This window comes from Triturus cristatus, chromosome 9, assembly GCF_964204655.1.
Source record: "Triturus cristatus chromosome 9, aTriCri1.1, whole genome shotgun sequence".
Taxonomy (NCBI): Eukaryota; Metazoa; Chordata; class Amphibia; order Caudata; family Salamandridae; genus Triturus; species Triturus cristatus.
The window spans coordinates 1,230,499,513-1,230,521,621 of NC_140592.1; the positions used below are offsets into that span (position 1 = coordinate 1,230,499,513).

The 22,109-nt window shown below is 49.6% G+C and overlaps 1 protein-coding gene across 1 annotated transcript in view; it reads left to right on the forward strand.

Annotated features, from left to right (window-relative positions):
• Window positions 1-22,109, forward strand: part of FMN1 (formin 1) — a 469,294-nt gene that overhangs the window by 365,485 nt on the left and 81,700 nt on the right. The window contains exon 10 of the mRNA XM_085627914.1: window positions 8,409-8,470. Coding sequence (XP_085484040.1) covers window positions 8,409-8,470 — 62 coding nt within the window. The remainder of the gene's footprint in view (window positions 1-8,408; window positions 8,471-22,109) is intronic.

Here is a 22,109-nt window from a genome sequence, read left to right on the forward strand (position 1 = left end):
AAAGGGTCCACAGACAGAGCATCTGAACCCTTGGAGGTGCAGCAGCTCTGAAAAGACCTCCAATAAAATGTTTTAAGATTTAAGGGTCGAAGGTTGAATCAGGGGGTAAAAGGCATATAGAATCCTTTTGGGCCATGGTATTGATAGGGCATCCACTGCCCAGGCCTGCAGACACTATGTTTCTGTGCAAAACACAGGAAGCTTTGCGTTCTGTTGCAAGGTAAACACATCTGTCCTCTGTGTCTTGAACTGTACACACATTATCCAGTATTAGGGGTGTCTTTCATAGATTCACATGCCTGAATCATTCCCCGTCGTCGAGACGGGAGCCTCCGGTACATAACAAAGTAATGTCCTATAGACATACATAGAGAAAAATAGGCCTAAGGGCTTCCCCCTTAGCAGCCTATCCTAGTCCTTATGTAAAAAGGACCAAACTCTTAGAGTCAGCCAATCAGCTATCACCTCCCTCTAGAACCTTCCTGGCAGGAGCCTCAGTCTCTCAGATTTTCTACCGCACGTTGTGCTAGGGAGTCTCCAACCTGAGTTCTCCTCAGGATTTCTTTCAAGCCAGATTGTTCACGTTTTTTGGTGACTTTCTTCTTCAAGATTTCAACGCTGACTACTTCAGGCCTCTTCTTGCTGCAGTGAGTGTTTAATTAATCTACAACTCCTGGCATGTCTGAATCCCAGAAGAAAGCCCTTTTCAGGGCTTTCTCTTCATGTGGGAAGAAGAGGCTTCATGTGGACGACAAGCATGAACTATGCTTGTATTGCCTTTATCCGGACCACGTCCCTAAGGACTGTAAAATATGTAGGTCTTTCCCACATAAGACCTTGAGAGACCGGGAGGGCCGCCTGCTTATCTGGCTGGACAGGCTCAAGGACAGAGACAGTGTGGTTTCCTCAGAGGCGAGCTTTTCTGGAACCTCTGAAGTCTCCCTGAAGAGGCCGAGAATGACATCTCCTGGCCCCTCAGACGCTCCTCCTATGAAGACACACAAGAAGTCTTCAGAGGCAAGATCTTCCAAATCTTCAGTGTCTGACAGTCTCTCTCACCTTCAAGAAGCCTACTCTGTCGGCCACAAAAATTGCGACACCATCCTCGGCGCAAAAAAGGCCATCAGGACATGTCTCCACAGCGACGACGACCGTGTCCACATCCACAGCGGCGTCGGTCCTCTCGTCGACGACGACGACCCCTTCATCATCGTCAGCACGTACCCCTATCTCGTCCATTATACTGTTAAAGCCGTCGTCTAAAACATCGTCGACGACGAAGATGGTCCCGTCGACGACGACCTCGCCTATGAGGAGCCCTCCGTCGACGGAAGAGTCGATGACGAGGATGTCGATGACGAGCGCGTCGACGACGAAGGCATCGTCGACGAAGATGTCGACGAAGATGTCGACGACCAAGGCATCGTCGTCGAAGGCGTCGACGACGAAGGCGTCGACGACGAAGGCTTCGTCGACGAGGAAAATATCGTCGATGGGGACACCGTTGGTGACAGCCATACCGTCGACGACGGAGCCGTCGACGGGAACGTCGTCGTCGTCCATGGGACGGAAAACCGCTGAGGTTGCTGTGCAAGGATCTGCCCCAGGCAAACTGTCCAGACCACAGATTACACCGGAAACGACATCTCCAAGCAAGGTTCAAACCAATTTGCCTATGGAGATTCTGCAGAGTGAAGAGTCTGAAGAGGAGCTCTTTGAACAGGCTACTTCCCCTTCTGAACTGTATGTCAAATGCCAAAGCACGGACGAGGAGCAGGATGATACAAGCGCGCAGGAGCGCCCCGTCCAGGAGCAGGTTCGCACGGAGGTCACTCCAATGGTATGCCTTCCTCTGGCAATAGTTAAGGACCTCAAGTTCCTTATCAGGGACTATAAATAACGTTTCCCGGAACCACCAAGGCTGGATACAGGGGTCCCAGTGCCAACGATAGCCCCAAAACAATCACGGCCGGTTACGCAGGTCTGCCACGAGAAACCGCCACCTCAGGTGATAGTCATCGGATGAGGAGGCGGAGGAGATAGAGGAAGGAGAGGTCCAGGGAGACCAGTCGGACCAGGATGAGGAGGAGGAGTATGTAGCATCTTCACCACCTTCCCCACAACCGCGCCAAGCTGATTCACCGCCAGTGGATATTGGTGGTTTTCACAAGGTAGTTGAACGGGCTGCGGCGCGGTTCCATATGGTCATGGAGTCGGCGGAGACGGAGTGCTTCCTCCATGACTTTAAGGAGCAGACGAAGAAGACGACCAAATCGATCCCTATCATCGACTTTCTCTGGGAACAGGGAAAGAAGCTAATGCTGACGCCAGCTTCTGTTCCTGCGGTTGTTCCACGACTGGATAAGAAGTATAAAGCTCCGTCCACGGCACCAGCTTGCCTGACTGGCCACCCGAAGCCGGATTCGGTCGTGACCCAAGCGGCCCAGAAAAATTCTCGAAATCCCTCCTCGCCTCTGTCAGCACCACCGGACAAGGAGGGCAGAAAATTAGACACTATAGGCAAGAGGTTTTCGACCACTTCGGCAATGACCATCAAGGTGGCCAATTCCATAGCCCTTTTAGGGCGTTATAACCGCCAACTTTGGGAGGATATAGCCCCATATTTAGCAGAACTTCCGAGCGCGGTTCAGGACGAGGTGAAGGCACTACTTTCCGAGGGCCAGACCTCTGCGGCCGAGATCATCGACTGCGCCATAGACGTGGCCATGACAGGCTTTCGTCAACTGGCTGGGGCTGCAGTCCTGCGCCGCCAAGGATGGCTCAAGGCGACATCGTTCAGGCAGGAAGTGCAGACGAAGGTGCTGGATATGCCCTTCGACGGACAGCATCTATTTGGAGATAAAATTGACGAGGCGCTCCAAGCCATTAAAAAGGATACTGACACGGCTAGAGCGCTTGGAACCTTGCAGGCAAGGAATCAGTCCTTTTGGGGCAACAAATCTAGAGGCCAGTCCTCCTACAGAGGATCCTTCCAGAATAGGTCCTCGTATTCCTTCCAGAATAAGACCCAGTACCAGCAAAAGCAACAACAGGGTCGACAGTCATCTTACGGAAGATCTAACTTCAAGGGTAAGAACCAAAAGAGGGGCACTGGCGGACGCCAGTGACCGTTTACTCCAGCCAGTCCAGCTACCATCTCCTTCTTCACAAATTGGAGGAAAATTGACCCATTTCCTGAAAAATTGGCGCATCATCACCTCAGATCGTTGGGTGCTCCAACTCCTCAGATTCGGCCATTCCCTAGAATTTACCACCATCCCGCCTGCAACCCCTCCCCGCAGGTTTCCACACAGGCATCTGCGGCTGCTGCTCCGAGAAATATCGGAGATGTTGAGGAAAGGAGCAATCGAGCGAGTTCCATCGGCTCAGAGGGAGAAAGGATTCTACTCCCGCTTCTTTCTGATACGCAAGAAAGAAAAGAAGTGGAGGCCCATTCTAGATCTCAGGGCACTCAACTCTTTCCTGAAGAGTCAGTCGTTCAGGATGGTGACGCTCCAAGAAATCCTAGGCATTCTAGAGGAAGGAGATTTCATGACATCCTTGGATCTTCAGGATGCCTACTATCACATCCCGATACTCAGGGGGCACAGAAAGTTTCTACGTTTCGAGGTGGCAGGACAGCACTACCAATTCAAGGTCCTTCCGTTTGGCCTCAAATCCGCTCCGCGGATTTTCACCAAGTGCCTTTCTCCTGTGGCAGCTTTCCTACGTCAAATGGGTCACCAAGTTTTCCCCTACCTAGACGACTGGCTGGTCAAGGCGCCCACGGCTGTAGGCGCAACCAAATCCTCCAACGCTTGTACCAATCTTTTCCAACATCTAGGATTGACTCTCAATCTTCAAAAATCACATATGTCCCCAACAAGAAGCATCACCTTCCTCGGGGCGACCTTGAATACGGAATGCGCAAGAGCATTTCCTTCAGACGAAAGAAAAAACAGGATCATATCGCTGGCCACGGCGGTGGCATCAAGGAAGTCCCTAAGAGTTCGCACCTTCAAATCACTCCTGGGAATGATGTCTTCTTGTATACTACTCATCCCTCACTGCAGGCTGCGGATGCGTCCATTGCAGGAAGCTCTCACGAACCAGTGGACTCAGAGTACAGGTTCGTTCGAGGACATTATGAGCATAACACCGCAAATATCCAAAAGCCTCGAGTGGTGGAAGGATTGCAGAAACCTGTCGAGGGGACTACCGTTCCTGCTTCCAGCAGCGCCACTGGTGATCACCACCGATGCATCTCTAGCGGGCTGGGGAGCTGTCCTTCAGGACCTCAGAGTAAGTGGCAAATGGTCAGATCAGGAGCAACGCCTCCATATCAATCTGCTGGAGTTGAGGGCTGTGTACCTAGCGCTGCAAGCCTTTTTACCACGCATCCAGAACTCCCATGTGCTCGTCAGAACGGACAACACCACGACGATGCACTATCTGAACAAGCAGGGAGGAACGCGTTCGCTCACTCTATCGCGCGAATCGCAAAAGATCTGGAACTGGCTTGTTCTCCAGGGGATCACCCTCAGGGCGGACTACGTCCCGGGAAAAGACAACACCATTGCGGACGCCCTAAGCAGGCAGAAATCTCTCTCCCACGAATGGGAGCTCAACGAGAGTGCACTAACACACGTATTCTCGGAATGGGGGGTCCCAGGAATCGACTTGTTCGCCACCAGGGAGAACGCCAAATGCCCAAGCTACGCAAGCTGGCATCCCCAACCGGAGTCGCTAGGAAATGCCTTTTCCATAGGCTGGTTCAGCGTATTTGCGTACGCTTTTCCTCCGTTCCCGATGATTCCCAGGGTCCTCAGGAAGATGAAGGCGGAGCCCTGTACCCTAATCCTGATTGCCCCGTACTGGCCGAGGCAGCACTGGTTCTCAGACCTTCATCGCCTCTCCATCAGGACACCGATTCGTCTGAAGCAGCACCCGAACCTGCTGACGATTTCCAACGGGCAGGTGCAATACCCGAACCTGCAATCGCTCAGGTTATCGGCCTGGCTCCTGAGCACAGAGAGTTCTGCCATTTGAACATCCCGCAGGAATGCAGGGACGTGCTAGCAAGAGCAAGGGCGGACAGTACCAACAAAACCTACTCTCTCAAATGGAAACGCTTCTGCGTATGGTGCTCGGAGAAGGGCCTGAGACCACTTCATATCACGCCTGAACAGATATTGCCATATCTCCTGCTCTTGGCACAGTCCGGATTAGCGCATGCATCCATAAAGGTGCATCTGGCAGCAATTTCACGTTTTACCAGGACTTTCAAAGGCCCGTCCCTCTGGTCCAGTAGACTTATTAAACAGTTCCTTAAGGGTCTTTATAGGTCCTTTCCAAGACCTCGACGGGTCCCACCGACATGGCACCTAAACTTGGTCCTTAACCAACTCATGAAGCACCCCTTTGAGCCCATTCACCGAGCTTCCATCAAGTACATCTCATGGAAAACGGCTCTGTTACTCGCTCTAACATCTGCCAGGAGAGTTAGGGAGTTGCAAGCTCTCTCCATTCAGGAGCCCTTCATGCAGTTCAAACATTACAGGGTGGTGCTGAGGACAAACCCCAAGTTCATACCGAAAGTGCCTTCAGACTTTCACCTCAACGAGCCGGTGGTCCTACGTTCCTTCTTCGCCAACCCTACCACGGCAGCAGAAAGGACGCTACACTCTCTGGATCTCAAACGGTGTCTTAAGTTCTATATAGACAAGACAAAAACCTTCAGAAAGTCATCGCAGTTATTTGTGGCCTACAGCAGGCCGAGGCTGGGTATGCCTCTAACAAAACAGAGCATTTCAAGGTGGATCTCTTCTGCAATAGCATTCTGCCATGAAGGGGCCGGACGGCCTTTGCGAGACAGGGTGGAAGCACACTCCACCAGAGCGATGTCCACATCAGCAGCGCTGTTCGCTGGAGTGCCGATTCTGGACATCTGTAGAGCGGCGACGTGGAAGTCACCGCATACCTTCTCCAGACACTACTGCCTGGATGCCGAACTTACGAAGGATGCGGCAGTGGGCCATCTGTTCCAGTGAGGTGAGCCTTCCAACATCCCGCCATCCTGGTATGCACATTCTTTACTGTTTTACTGTTTTGATGTATGCCAATGTTTCGAACTGTTATGATAATACTGTATTATCTCAAATACCTTTATGGCATGTTACATCAGAAATGTGCATAATGTATTGCTAACTACTCTGATTCAGGCATGTGAATCTATTGAAGACACCCCTAATACTGGATAAGAAACGCGTTACTTACCTGTAACAGCAGTTATCCAGTATTGGTGTCTTTCATAGATTCACATGCAACCCTCCCGCCTCCCCTGGAAGGACTCACACCTCTCTCTAACTATATTACGCCTACCTAGCTTGGTGCGTACGAAAATCTGAGGGACTGAGGCTCCTGCCAGGAAGGTTCTAGAGGGAGGTGATAGCTGATTGGCTGACTCTAAGAGTTTGGTCCTTTTTACATAAGGACTAGGATAGGCTGCTAAGGGGGAAGCCCTTAGGCCTATTTTTCTCTATGTATGTCTATAGGACATTACTTTGTTATGTACCGGAGGCTCCCGTCTCGACGACGGGGAATGATTCAGGCATGTGAATCTATGAAGGACACCAATACTGGATAACTGCTGTTACAGGTAAGTAACGCGTTTCTTCTGTTGAACTCCAGGGCAGACAGAGAGCCAAAGATGGAAGGGCCCGGCTGTCATGCGACCCTGGACATACACTGCTCGCAAGGCTAGTAGATCTTTCTCAACCCAGCTAAATATCTGAGTTGTTAACTGATTCATTTCCCTGTTCTTTGTACCGCCTTGCCGATTCAGCTAGGACCTCGACGCCTGTTGTCTGTCCTGACAACTACATTGGTGCCTTCCAGCTGGAGAGCGAAGGCTTGCGGTGCCCTCCAGAGCGCAGCGAACTCTCTCTAGTTGGAAGAGTGTAATCGCTCATCCTCCAGCCACTGATCTGGTCTTTCCTGATGTGATCCCCCAATGTTACTCCCGAACCCCACTGTCTGGCATCCATGGACAACTGCATTGGAGGAGGAAGGTCAAGTGGAACCCCTTTCGACCGGATTTGAAACGCTTGGAATCACATCCCAGTTGTAGGTTTGCAACAGGAGCCAATCCCTTTGTGGTCATGTTGCCAACGCGATGGGAAGAGCTCGGAATTGTAAGTGCTGGTCCGGACGGCGAAGCATAGAAGCTTCTGACTCCCCATGTGAATTGGCACATGGAAGTTGGGGTCCTTTAAGCCTAGAAATAATTTCCTCTATCAAAGAGATGATTGCTTGAAGTGTAACTATCCGAAATGTTTCTTCAAAGACAACCTTGTTTAGGGCTTTGAGGTCTACGATAGGTTGATACTTGCCACCTGGTTTCGGTACTAGGAACAGCAAATTAAAGAAATGCAGGGACCCTGTACCGGATAACACCGGCCGATATAAAGCGCTGCACATAAGTGACCAAAATAACTGGAAAACCGTGGTGTGATACATATTTAAATAAAACATAACAAATAGTTTGATAAAATAGTTTGATAAAGTAGTGTGGTCTTACCTCTGTCGGAGACGCAGAATACAGGAGGCGGGGCGGAGGAGAGGCGTTATTGTAGGACTTGTCAATGGAAATAGAAGAAGCACTTTGGGATGGGATCACAGATTCCACAGCATGGTTAAAAGCTCTGTACAATATTACTAAATCATCCATCTGGTTCAAGTGTTTGATGCTCTGGTAGTCTTGATAAATGCTACAGCTCTGTTGTATCTAATTGGAATGCTACGTTTGTCAGTTGCTGTACTCTCTGGCACTTACCCCGCGGTATAATTGTGTGATAAATGTATACTAGGATTTTCCATTAATTCGATTTTGTGTAGATAGTACATTATCAGTTGCATTTCTCTTTTGCCCCAACTCCCAGAATGTTTTTTTGAAACTGAATAGTGACATGGAAACACGTTGGTGTCTGTATGTATTTATTTGTAGAAATTAGCAAAAATGTAAGACACTCACAAAGATACACACAAGAATCTGCCATAATATAACACCCCAATATGTTGCTAATTCTGCCCCAGTTCTACTAGCCTTTCAAGGTACCAGTGTCCAATAAGGGCTTCTGTAGATTGCAGAATCGAAGGACTACTTCTTGTATAGTATTTAAACTTTCAGTGTTCGTCCCATTGCTGCGCAAAAGTTATGAATGATTGACACGTTTCAGTCTTAAAAACTGCTAATTGGTGATAGCAATCAGATAAGTGTGCTCTAATAGAAGGTAATGTGTTACTTCTGGAGAGTAACTTTTAAAGCCCTACTTTTTCCCCACAATAATAAGAGATACTCCATTCGTCCATTCACACAGTGCTGATTTATGAACTTCTTCTGTCCCCAGAGTACCATTCAGCTATCCTACACCTGAAGAGAGAACACAAGGAGGAAGTGGAGACGCTGAAGGTAACGTACTGCATGCTTCTGCGTCCAAGCCACCTCTCGCTAGTGTGAGTACTATGCTTAAGCGATAAATAATCTGGTCATTAAATTGACATTTAAGTCTAGGAACAATCCCCTGCAAGTAAGTTACTATGGCATCTTGCACCCTTGCTCTGAGGATTCCTTGCCACCTGGATTATCAGTGGTGTATTGTTGGAAGAATGTCTTAGTCATTGATGTGGTTTGGTGTGGTCATAGGTCTTAACCTAATCTATTGTGTGGCTTCCTGGTTAGTAGGTTGGCACTTTGCCCAGCATGCAGCATGTAAAGGCAGCCATTGATGGTAATGCGTGCTATTGAAGAACCAGGACAGTCATCGTGTAGTCTGCCGGCACCGGGTTGAATGGGCGTTAGTGGTTCTCTGTAATGCGTTCTGTTGTGGATGGGTGCATTATTTATCGAGATGATGAGTGCTCTTGGGAACACTGTGACACTTAACCATGACATCTCTACCTTGGATGTTTGTGCAGTGTTCTGCCGCCTGTGTTCTTTTAGGTGCGGTATGTTGTTCATTAGTGTGTTATTTATGTTGCAAGCATTGTGATGGTGAGCTATACAGAATATTTGTTCAGGGTAGCATATACATGCACTGTTACGTTGGAAGTTCTTTTGTCTTGTCCTTTCTTAATGGTTACTACTGGTTTGAACCCAGTTATCCCCAGCTGCATATGCTGCCATGGTCCATATATTTCTGAGTTTCTACTGCAATGAATTCTCTCTCACGTGGTTCGCGTTCTTGCATCAAGTCTCTGGCTCCCTTGTTGCACACAGCTCTGGTGTCCCAAAGAGCCGAATTTCTGGAAATGTATAGTCTGGTCCTTGTCATAACCAGTCTTTTATACAGCGCTTGCGTACTCGGTCAGACACGTCACAGATAATTACTCCATTTATTGATAGTCCCCTTACTGACCTTAATCAAATGAGTCAGATTGAAACCATGGTCTTATCTTCAGTTAGCAGATTAACTAGCTGAGCTCTTTCACAAGCTAGCTCTCTTGTTCCTGACTAGTTTCATTGCCGGTTGCATTATATGTTTTTTAAATCACTCCCGAACCCGTTTGTCTGCTTTGCGGTTGCATCTTTTTTATGGGCATGTATGCCTAAAAGGAAAAATGCGGTGCATTAATGAATTATGAGGATCTTTTGTTTGTTCACTGTTTTTATTACTCTTTGAAAACGAAAATCTATAGTTGAAGAGAACCATATACAAAGTAATTTTTAACTTAACGTCTTTCCTTAAATGTGTTTTATATGGAAATTCGTTGTAAATCTGCTTCAAGGGGGGCTCGTTTAAGGAAAGACTTGTGATTGGTTGTATTTTTCAAGTTTTGCAGTATTCATTTTTATCCACTTTTATGATCTGAACAAAAAAAAGATTGAATTGAATTGACTGGTTTCATCAGCATTTGACAAAAAATCTGATTCACAACTGTTAAACACACACACACCACTTTAAGTATTGCTGTATACTGTTGAGCAGCCTGTAGGCAATGACATGACTTTTAAAACCCAGATGATTGGTGTGTAGGGCAGGCAATACATCTCTGTTCTTCTCTTGTACTCTGCACTGTACTGTGCAGATCACCATCTCTGATGCTACACAAGTGTCTGAGTAAACGCAAGAAGGATGAACCTGCCTCGTCGCACTGCTGTGGTACCCGACAGCGTGTTGCATCGTTTTCTGGGGGGCAAAGCCCATGAAAGCAGTGCCCAGAACCTCTGGGCCCGCTGAGGATCAAAGTCTCTCAGCTCCAGTATCCATGTTGTACTGTCAGGAAGAGTTGCACTTCCCGTCTTGGAGCAGAGATCCCAAGAGCCATTGCACCATTTGATGGAACCCATCTCTACTTCTGGGGCGGTGATCCTGACTGGTTGCAATGAGAGAGTGATAATGCCCCCTCCTCCCACATGAGCTCTAATAAAACGACCGCCTGCGAGTAACCTCTGTCCAGCATCATCCATAAGTCTTCTGCACTGTGGTTACCGCCGGCTTGAAGCCACCAGGTCGGAATCCACCCTGATCCTCGTTGAAGAGGTCATCTTCTCCATAAAGTTGAAGTTGAGCCATGACAACTCTATCTAGTAGCTTTGCCAAAGAAGGTAACCGGCCAAAGGTTGGCTGAATCTTTGGTATTTAGTCGTCGTTTCTCAGGAAGGGAGTGAACTATGGTTTTCCTAAACTCGCCAGGAAGAGCCGTTGTCCTCCGGGACATGTTCATGATCTCCATAGTACTGGAGAGCCACTGCTGATCTAATATCGGTTAGCAAACCAGCCAGACTGATCTCCAGAGGTGAACCAGATGACCTGCTATGTCCAATGAGGGCTTTGCATTCTTTTACAGAGATGGCAAGAAACCTCTGGAATCTACTGATACATTAAATGGTCACCCAAAAGTGCTTACACGGTCTCCTGGTGACGGTATGATCTGGCAGCCTTGTCAGGCGATTGATGGTTGGTGAACCCAGAAGCCAAATCACAAGATATGATCTTCAGAGATATGCCTATGAGCATGTGGACTTCCAGACAGTACCAGCTGAGCTTGCTTCCATCAAAGCCTCACTTAGTGTCACATTCATCTCATGAAGACAGTGAAACACAAATGTTTGCCTAGCAAAGACATTGAAAACTGCGCACACGACCCCCTATCCTTGTAGATCTCCATTGGCTTTCCCTGCCAGTCCACACCATCTTTCAATCCAGCAGCATCATTTACAAAGCCTTTACTACCAGCACCCACTTAGTCTCACCATCCCTGGTTGTTCTCGGCATACCTGCAGTCAGGCCACCATCAGACCGAAGACTAAGAAGGGTAAAAAAGAAAAAAACACAAGGCAGCAGAACGTTTCCTTCTTTGCACCCAGGATGTGGGACAACATCCACCAGGACCGCCCCAGCTCTACTTCAGTTTAAGAAAGAGTTGAAGACTCATCTCTTTAAAGGACAACACATCGCAATGCATCAACCATCACTAATACAGCTTCCTCTGTTACTCGGCGACTTCATGCATGTCTTTGACCATGTACAGCCAGTGCTTAAAATAGTAAAATAGAAGTGCATGTACCCTACACCAGAGTACCTGTTGCACCTCTGCTGAGAAGTGTGGCTACACTCCCTCTCAAAATAAAGTAAAGGCACTCAGTACCGGAAAGTACCGGCTATTTTAAGGCACTGTGTACAGCGCTCCGCTTCGTTTTGGCTAGGTGCGAGATATATATATATATTCTTACAATTCTATCTCAGGTGAACTAGTTTTCCATGGCGACTTTTTTGACTTGCACTTCCGTTTGCTGCCACTAGATGTCAGTGATTCCACGCTAGAGAGCACTCAACGGATCATAAATTCAGTAATCATAATAACGCATGCAAGACAGGCTTGTATTCTGTGTCGTATTATAATGTAGGTGAATTTAATAGCGCGTCAGACCAGTGGCAAGGCACCAAAATTCATTCACGGACTGGTAAGAACGTGGACGGTACAAACCTCCATGGTACATGCTCTGATGGGGACGATATGAGTGTGAGATAAAGAGACAGGAATTGTCGCTGGCAGGGAAACGCGGCATGGCTATGGTCGATGGAATGATGCGGCTCGGTCTGTGGAGTTTCCGCATAGTTATGGATTTGTCGAATCTTTCAGATCTGCATTATCTGGAGATTTTAACAACAAAAAAAATGTTTCTAGCTCAAACAGATCAAAAGTTACTAAAAACGCAGCGACACTTTTTGCGCACAGTGGAAAGCCCTTCGAAAAGGTTGACTGGCACCTTATTGTCAAAATTGTAGTAATGATGTGAAAGTTTTTCTCAGATTGTGTTAATGTGTGCAAAAATTAGCTGATACACTCACCAAATGTGTTGCGTTATGCCACACAACTTGCCTTTTCTTGCTGCAAAATTTAGTCAGCGCCGCTGAATAAATAGGTCCTCCCCTGCCGCATAATTCCAGTGGCCCTGGGCATGGGGTGTCATCAAGGCGAGGCCTTGCCGTTAATTCCTAATCCCAGCATTCGGCAGCAGCGAGCTCCTGGAAATACGGCGGGTCCCTACACTTGATTCATTTGTAGAGGTTTTCGGCCCCTGCATCTTATTGCTCAAATTAAGCACTGGACTTGGAGCAACAAAAGGTGCAAGCGTTGCACGATTCATGAGGAGTCAGGCGCGCAACGCCCTTTGCGCCCAAAGGGCTTCAAACTCCTCCCCCCATCCCCCCCCCCCCCTTCCCTCTATCCTTCGTCGTGCGTGTCAGCCCGGGCTGAGCCAGCTTCCCGGGCGCACACACAGCTGCACCCGAGCACTTCATAGGTCTTTAAACGACCATTTGCATTTTATTGAGGCTTTGTTGTTTTTTCCACCCTTTCTTAGAGCCCCTGCATCTCCACTCTTCCTATTGCTGGAAGAATTAGCCGTAGTTGCGCCTCTGTGAGGAGTCCACCCAGACGTGGCAGGAGTGGACTCAAGTAGCCGTGGTATGTGCGTCGTCATTGGGTCCATCCAGGAGCATTCACGATCCAAGCAGTTGTGATAAGTAGTCTGAGAGCATCCCATGGAACTGGTCACTGGGACCAGGCGTGGTATGTGGTGTCTGAGGGTTACATCCAGCAGCGCCCCATCAGAACAGGCATTATTGAAACAACCATGGTTACCAGCTACCTGTCTGAGCCGTGTGTTATGTGAGGCACGTAGGGGTTGGGTGTAAAGAGTGCCAGGTTTGGGTAAGGATATGGGTGACATATCAGCCCCCAACAAGAACCAAGACGATTTCAAATGACAAGAAGCAAGCCGGTGCCGGAAACACCTGAAATACAGTAAAACACTTCGTGCACCCGGGTGGTGTGTTCTGTCACCACAGGTCATTTAATGACCTGAGGTGACAGGCTCTGAAATTAGACTAATCTAAAGTAATCCACCGGTGCCCTTGCTCAGCTCAGCCCCACGTTACAGGGGAAGGACCATGATTTACTCTGCCTTCTCAGAAGATGCCACCAATGACCAAAAAAGTGGAGAGCTGGCCAAAAACTTGTCAAAACTTTGGCCTTTTGAAATTTGGGTTAAGCTTTTGCAAACGGAGAATGTATGTTCAAATAGAGTTGTGCTAAAACCATGCACCAAGCGAGTCTTTTGCGCACTGAGTACCTTCCTTCCATTTATGGGGAGGTGACGCCTGTGGGCGAGGGGCAGTGCAGGCGTGTTTATCATGCATTTTGCCTCCGGAAGGTGTGTGTTCAGTGAGGGCTTTGGTGACCCTTGTGTGTGGGTAGCATCCATTTTAGAATTAGCAACCTCCTGATTTGGAAGTCTAATAGATGTTGGACATAAAAAGTTGCAGTGCTCACCCTGGGAACATTGCTGGACATGGTGACAATGCACAGTCAGAAGGACTAGCAGGGATTTTACTACTGGCAGGGCTACTAGAATTCTGCCAATGTGTGGCCATTGTTCGCATAGTTATGGATTTGCTACATTTGACACGTAATCCATCATCTGCATAATCTGCAGATTTTAACATTTGTTGTGTTTTGTTTCTAGCACAAACGGTTCAAAAGTTAGTAAAAACTCAGCAACGCGTGTTACCGGGCAGATCTTTGCAAAGGTTGACTGGCCACCTTTCTGTTGCTTATTGCTATTTTTAGGTGTTAAAGATACCAATGAGGTGCAACCGGTGCCCACATGGTGTTAACAAGTGTAAAAATGGCAAAAATAATGAAATATCTCAAAACGTGCTGCAGAATTTGTCTTTTCTTGCCGCATACTTTAGTTAACCCTGCTGCAAAATTTGGCCCTCTCCTGCCGCATAATTCCAGTGGCCCTGAATACTGGTTCTTCTCTCCATCACGTGCCAAATTAACCCACCAAAAAAGTGGTTCCTGGAGTGCGTATCAGGGCTACCTCGTAGATGCCTTCCATGCTGACAGGTGGGGGTCAACCCCCTTGTATAGGAGCCCAGAACAAATGGTGCATGACTGTCATTCTTGCCGCCGAGTGGATATCTGCATAGTGCAGGCATAATTGTTTGTAGCATGCTGGTCTTGAGTATCAACAGCAAAGGAAATATTTAGTAGTTGTGTGTTTTTCTTTGTATTTTTTGATCCGTTAAATTAGAATGGTAATTTAGATGAAAGCCCTTGTATCGTGCAATTATTGAGTTTTCCTAAAGTTGGTTTCCAGGAAGGTTTGTGGTCTGTAACATTTCGAGCTCTGGAAGGAAACCTCACTTTGGTGCTGGTGTTAAGGACCTAGGCGAGAACGATCCATGAAACGTTTGGTTGGGGATTTCAGGACGTGTTGGTAGCAGCAGCTTAGGATAGCGATCAAACCAGTCAATGGGGGTTTCTCATCCAAGTTCCAGACTTGCGATCAAACCAATAACCACCATTATTGATCCCGATTTAAGAACATATGTCATAGGCAGGTGTGGATGGTGAGCTACACAGAAATGTGCATTTTTGTGCTAAGTGGCACACTTTTTACGAAAGAAATTGAGCGAAATGTTGCTGACCTGAATTGCTGGCCTAGTTTTTATGCACAGCAGAGATCCATCTTCAGTAGGAAGTCCAAGTATGTCTTAGATTGCGTTAGATGATGACCCGGCCCGAGGGAGAAGTGGACCACATAGACCCGTCCGCGACCACCGCCAGGGACCCTGGATCTTCAGCCATCCACAGCTACAACCCAGCTAGCCTCCTCGCACTCAATCCCGGTAGAAACAAACTGCCATCTGTCGTTGCTAAACACCACCCACGGCCAAATCTCCTGCCGACACTCCTTCACCATCCACACCACTCCTTCGACCTCCGCATCCACACTGGGCGCCCGCACCAACGAAGCCCGGAATTGTATCCTCCTCAACGTGCGCTCCCTGCACAGACACGCCATAGAGATCTGGGACCTCCTCGACACCCTCTCGCCAGACGGCGCCTTCCTCTCCGAAACCTGGACTAACGCGCCTCTGCCCCCGACATCTCCACCACCATCCCCTACGGCTGCAAGATCCAGAGGAAAGACCGCCCTGGAGGAGGACTCGCCATCGCACCCAAGAGCTCCCTCCGACTCTCCACCTCCAGTATGAGCGTTGACTCCACCACCTCCGAACACCTTCACTTCCAGATCCGGACCAACCCCAGACGTCCCTCCACGGCACCCTTGCCTACAGACTCGCCGGGCCCCGCGTTCCTTTCACCACCGCCATTGCTTACCTCATCGCACCCCACGCCATCACCTCCACGGACTACATACTCATCGGAGACCTGAACTTCCACCTAGACAACTGCAGCGACCCGGACTCCACCACCCTCTTGGACAACCTCGCCAACATCGGACTGGAGCAGCTCATCACCACTGCCACATACAAGGCCGGACACATCCTCGACCCCGTCTTCACAGGAGGGACCAACATCCACTTCAGCCACACTTCGCAGCCCCTCTGGACTGACCACCACTGCATACATTTCTCTTTCAGCACCTCCACCGCACACAAACCCAAATTTGTCTTTTCTTGCTGCATAATTTAGTTAACCCTGCTGCATATTTTGGCCCTCCCCTGCCGCATAATTCCAGTGGCCATGAATACTGGTTCTTCTCTCCATTACGTGCCAAATTAACCCACCAAAAAAGGGGTTCCTGGAGTACGTATCCGGGCTACCTTGTAGATGCCTTCCATGCAGACAGGTGGGGGTAAACCCCCTTGTATAGAAGTCCAGAACAAATGGTGCATGACTGTCATTCTTGCTGCCGAGTGGATATCTGCATAGTGCAGGCATAATTGTTTGTAGCATGCCCGCCACAAAGGAACTGGAACAAGGTCACAGACGAGGACCTCAATTCTACCCTCATCCATGACCCCCTGGCCACGACCGACACCAACTCTGCAGCCACAAAACTACAGCGCTGGATCTCCAGCTGCGCAGACAACCTCGCTCCCCTCCGCCGCCCCGACAGACAGTTCCCTCTGAAGGCCTCCTGGTTCACCACGGACCTCCAAGAAGCTAGACGCGCTTGCAGACGGCTCGTGAAACGATGGAGAAACAGCAAAACAACCGAAGACCAGTCCACCCACAAGCACACCACTACAGAATATCACCAACTCGTAAAACACCAAAAGGTACTTCATCAGGAACAAAATCCTCACTAATGCCAACAACTCAAATGAACTCTTCAACATCATCCAGCAGTTCACCAAACCCCCCCAGCGAAGCCACAGACATCACACCTTCCCAGGACCTCTGCAACAAACTTGGCTCCTTCTTCCACCTAAAGATCAAGGCCCTCTACGACAGCTTCAACTAACAGACTCCAAAAACCACCCGCCCCTCCAGCAACGACAGCCAGCCTACCATCACCACCTGGACACCGGTCACCACAGAAGACACCACAGTGATCATGAGAAGCACACACTCAAGAGCCCACACGGACCCTTGCCCGCCTCACATCTTCCACTGAGTCTCCGCCGCCATCGCACCTGAACTACGCCGCACCATCAACTCCACTTTCCAATCCGGAATCTTCCCCGACGACTGGAAGCGGGCTTAGGGGAAACCACTCCTCAAGAAACCCTCGACCAAACCCGACAGACCTGAAAAACTACCGGCCCATCTCTCTCCTTCCCTTCGCAGCCAAAGTCACCAACAAATTCGTCAACGCACAACTGACCACCTTCATCGAAGAGAATGTGAGAAGTTGGCCTGATATATAGTGCTCACTATTCTAGTGATCACTGTGTATCATTCCAAACGACCCTTATTGATGATTGGTTGTAAGTCAACCTTATAGACCAGCTATCCTAGTAGCGTGGATACGAGCAGTCTTAGGCTAAACTCTAGAGGGTGTGTTAAGCCAGCTGTTTACCATCACATATACCCCTTGAACACCAAGTGAAAGAACACCACACAAGTTGTTATGAAAATAAAGGATATTTATTTATAACAAGACTACCCTGGCTCTTTATGAGTCAGGGAGCTAAGCACACTACAAAACTCTTACGAAAATACTTCAAGTTGCACAATTTACACAAATGCCCGAGGGCACGAAACCATTACACTGCAAGTGGAAGGGGAGAGGTTAGAAAGTCTAAAGTTACTGATTCCGGAGTGATCCGATCAGTGGGACTAAACGAAAAAGGAACTGGACACTTGTAAAGCGAACCTGCGATGGAGCACCGAAATGCTCGAGTTACCTAGCCCAGAGGCTGAGGCTGCGGGAGGTTCGGCAAGATGTCGGGAGTCCTCGTTGTAGTCTCAGGAGCCTGAAAGAAGAGTTGCTGGCAGGCGACCAGTGACGATGTTCAGCGAGATCCAAGCCTGGATCGGGGATGAAGGAAACCTGAAAGCAGAGGGGACTCAGTTCTCAACCGCTAGCTAGCGATCGTGTGGGCACCAGGAGGGTACCGGCTGAAGTCACCTCGACCAGGTGAGTGGATGACATCGGACTCGGCTGTTCCTCGGACCAGGAGGCGCGGCGGCGACCAGGATGGAGGGCGAGCTGTCCCACGAAGGTGTCTGCTGTCGATGATGCTGGGCCCAGGAATGGGGCAGCGGATCTTGGCAGTGGCAACCCACGCGGGGGAGTCAAGATGGCGTCTGGAGTGGACCAGGAGGGTCCGAGGTACTCCTCTGTTGAAAGGGAGCAAGAGCCAGTCTGGAGCAACCAGACTAGTGATGAAACAATCGTGGTGCGTCGTGAAGAGGGCCACAAGCCGGTCGGCAAGTGGTCGGACAACGCGGTGAACAGCAAGGAGCGGAAGGGCCCCCACGCAGATCTCGTGGATGCTGGGGAGGCAGACTTCGGTGCTGGAGCTGCTCAGGGTTAGGGCTTCTCAAACCCTAGGTGCACTCACTCGAGGGTCCCTCGGTGGGCGTGCTAGATAAGCGTCGTGCAGGTTCTGAAGATGGCCGGTCCCGCAGGTCTCGTCACACCTACGACTCTCAGCTGGGCTGATGATGTAGGTAAAAGGTCAGAGATGGCAGGGAACTCTGGTCTCGTCGAGCTGGGCAGTCTTGATCCGTAGGAGAGACTTACAGCAAACCGCAAGCGCTTAGGTGGTGCCTGCTGGTACAGGGTGGCTACTCCTTAGCCACAAGGGAGAGTCTTCAGAAAATAGTCAAGAGTTCCTTTCGTGGAAAGTAGTTCGTGATTCGGAGTTATCCGATTATCTGATTATCCAATTTGGGAAGGGGACTCGCTCCTACCTTTATTCTAAGAAAAGGGGCTGGCCCGTGACTAGGTCCTACCTATGGGTGGGGCCAGGAGGGGGGTGGTTACACCCCTATCCTTTGTCCGGCTTCGCCCCAGCTCAGGGGCTGGTGTGCCCCCAAAACTGGTTTGAGCCGGGCTATGCACAGTGAGCACCGGGGTGCCACTTGCAATCACCTTCCTTTCAGCCCTGCCTACCTGGGATACACAAACCCTGTCTGGGATGGTGCTAACACCGCCCTCGACAGGAAACCCTTTGTCCAAGCTCTCCTCGCTGGAAGGTCTCCCAGCAGCAGGAGGTCAGACTTGTGTCTGGTGGCAGCATCCATTTTGTGATGCTGAGGCTTGAGTCAACTTTAACCGGGGTTCAAGGTTACTTCCATGTCGTGCCCCTCTAAAAGGGGGGAATGCTAACCCCGTCACCAGAACTGGCGAGGGGTTCGTATTCCAATTCGTATGACACCTTACTCGACATGTGTAGGTGATGCGATGCCAAAGTTAGCAAATAACCGCAAGGATTATAATGCATGTCAAAGGAGTTGGCCCGCGTCACCATGGAACGGCTATTAGGACTTAGTTCCGCAAGCCGTCGACGGGCTCAGCTCGCGCCAGAGCACCGTCCCACATGATTCCCTGCACTCTGCCTTCAGGATTGATAAGGCCTGCCATAGGAGTGACTGATAGGAATCCATGTGTCCATTTTAGGGTTAGGTGTAGGGATACTACACCTACAGCAACGGGTGATTACACCACTTTGCCCCAGCTGTCGTGCAGCCAGTTGTGTCAGATTTGGGCGGCCATCCAGGGGTGGCATTATACATGCTGCAGCCCCCGGTAGGCCCTGGGTACACCGATGCCCTGGATACCTGTGGTATGCTGAGACAGGGACTGACAAGGCGGCCCAGTTCCAATTAGTGGATGCACCTAATGTACATGTGTGTTAATTTCGAGAGAGAACAGCTAGGCTGTGGGTCTGATTGGCAGGCCCACAGCCAGGGAAAGTCGTAAACCAATGAAGCAAAAGCAAAAAATCTGGGTGATCATAGGATTGCAGACCCTACTCTCCTACAGAGAACACCATTCTTGACTCCTCCCAGTCCGGATTCCGCAGCAACCACAGCACCGAGACCGGCTTTATCGCCGTCACTGACAACATCCGCATGTTACTCGACCAAGGACACACCGCGGCCCTCATCCTGCTAGACATCTCCGCCGCCTTTGACACCGTCTCCCATCGCACCCTTGCAACCAGACTCAACCTCACCAGCATATAAGCACTCGCCCTCGATTGGATCCGCTCCTTCCTCACTGGCAGAACCCAACGGATCAGACTCCCACTCTTCATCTCCGAACCCACAGAGATTAAATGCGGAGTACCCCAAGGATCATCGCTCAGCCCCATGCTCTTCAACATCTACATGGCCCCCCTCGCTGCCATCGTCGGACAGCATGGGCCCAGCATTGTATCATATGCCGATGACACCCAGCTCCTCCTCTCCCTCGAAGAACCCTGAAGACACCAAACTCCGCTTCCAAGAAGGAATGAAAGACGTCGCAGCCTGGATGAGCGACAGCGGCCTAAAACTGAACTCGGAGAAGACAGAGGTCCTCAGCCTTGGCCCCTCCCCCTCAGCGAGGAACAGCACTTGGTGGCCTGCCGGCCTCGGAAGCCCAGAACCTCGGCATCATTTTGGACTCCTCCCTCACCATGACTCGCCAGGTCAACGCCGTCTCCTCCACCTGCTTCAACTCCCTCCGCAAGACCTCCAAGTGGATCCCACCGGAAGCCAGAAAAAATGTACCCATGCACTCATCACCAGCAGATTGGACTACGGAAACACCCTCTACGCGCAAATCAACAGATCCCTCCTACAGAAACTCCAGACCACAGCAGCCAGACTCGTCTTCGGCACCCCATGACACGAGAACATGACCCAACACCTGTGAGACCTACACTGGCTCCCCATCGAGAAGAGAGTAACCTTCAAACTACTCACCCACACCTACAAATCCGTCCATGACATCGGACCCAAATACCTCAACGAAAGAATCTCTTTCCACGCACCAAAAAGAAACCTCCGCTCCGCCAACCTCTCCCTAGCTACGGCCCCACGCATCCACAGAATTAGAGCCGGGGGAAGGGCCTTCTCCTACGTCACAGCCAAAGCCTGGAACGAACTCCCAGTCAACATCAGACACTCCCCCACCCCGCACACCTTCAGGGGGAACCTAAAGACCTGGCTGTTCGGATGACCCAGAGCCACATTGCTCCCACCCCCTAGAGCCGTGAGACCCTCACGTGTGAGTAGCACTCTTATAAACCCCCTCATTGATTGAGGGGGATGGGGCATCCATGATTGACTCTGAGGTTGTCAGGCACTGAATGGTCCTTTTCTATTCCACAATATACAGAGGCCTGCTGTAGGCTGCAGTGAGAGCTGGAGTGAAGAGGTGTGTGGTAGGAGGGTTCTGCAGATTCCAAGGATCCAGTGGCTACTTGGGCATGTGGCGGAAGGGGTTGCCAAACCATGAGGAAGCCGATCTCCAGCCTGCCTCTCGAACCCCTCATCAAACCCTTCTTTCCTTCCTAGTCCCTGTCCCAAGTGCATCCTTCTTACGGAAATTTGGGCATATGGGCATTCCACATGTTGGATCTTCTCATCGGGAACTGAGGCTTATAAGATGGCAGAAATGGGATCTCCCCACTACATCTTCCCCGTAATGTTTCTGTGGAAAGAACTCTAGGTTTGTCCAAGGACAGGTTCTTAATTGAAGAATTTTAAGAACTACTATTAAGCTTCAGTAAGTTGCGTGTTTTATATCAACTGGTTTGATTATATTTAACGTTCACTATACATTTCATAAACTTAAGCGAAATTTGAAACCTTCCTCAGCCAGTTGATGTCACCACGGCCATCTCAGTATCCGATGTTAGAAATAGAGAGATTGCTTAGCGTATGCATACATATTTTGACAGCAGAGAAATCAGTTGTTTATATAGATTTATGCCACAGCTGCTCAGGGTAGAGATTACTTATGGTCAGACCAGAGATTGCACAAGTTTAGACTTCAGGAGGCTGCCATTTCCCACATGTGACCTAAACACACTGGGTCAGGCTGTGGAGAGTAAAGCTGCCTCTTTGGCTGCACGGATCTTACAAACTCTGGTCTATGACAGCAGAGCTACCCTCCAAGTCACAGAAGTCTTACAGGCTCAGACCACTGCCAGTAAAACTGCGCTTGTGGGTATTTATCTTACGGGTCCAGGTCTCGAACAGTAGAACTATCTTCTGGTTACAGAAATCCTACAGACTCAATATTCGACAGCAGAGCTATACCTCACTTAAGAGACTCTTCTAAGCTCAGATATTTAAAAGCATAGCAGTCACACACGCTTCACAGGATCAGGTTAAGGTTA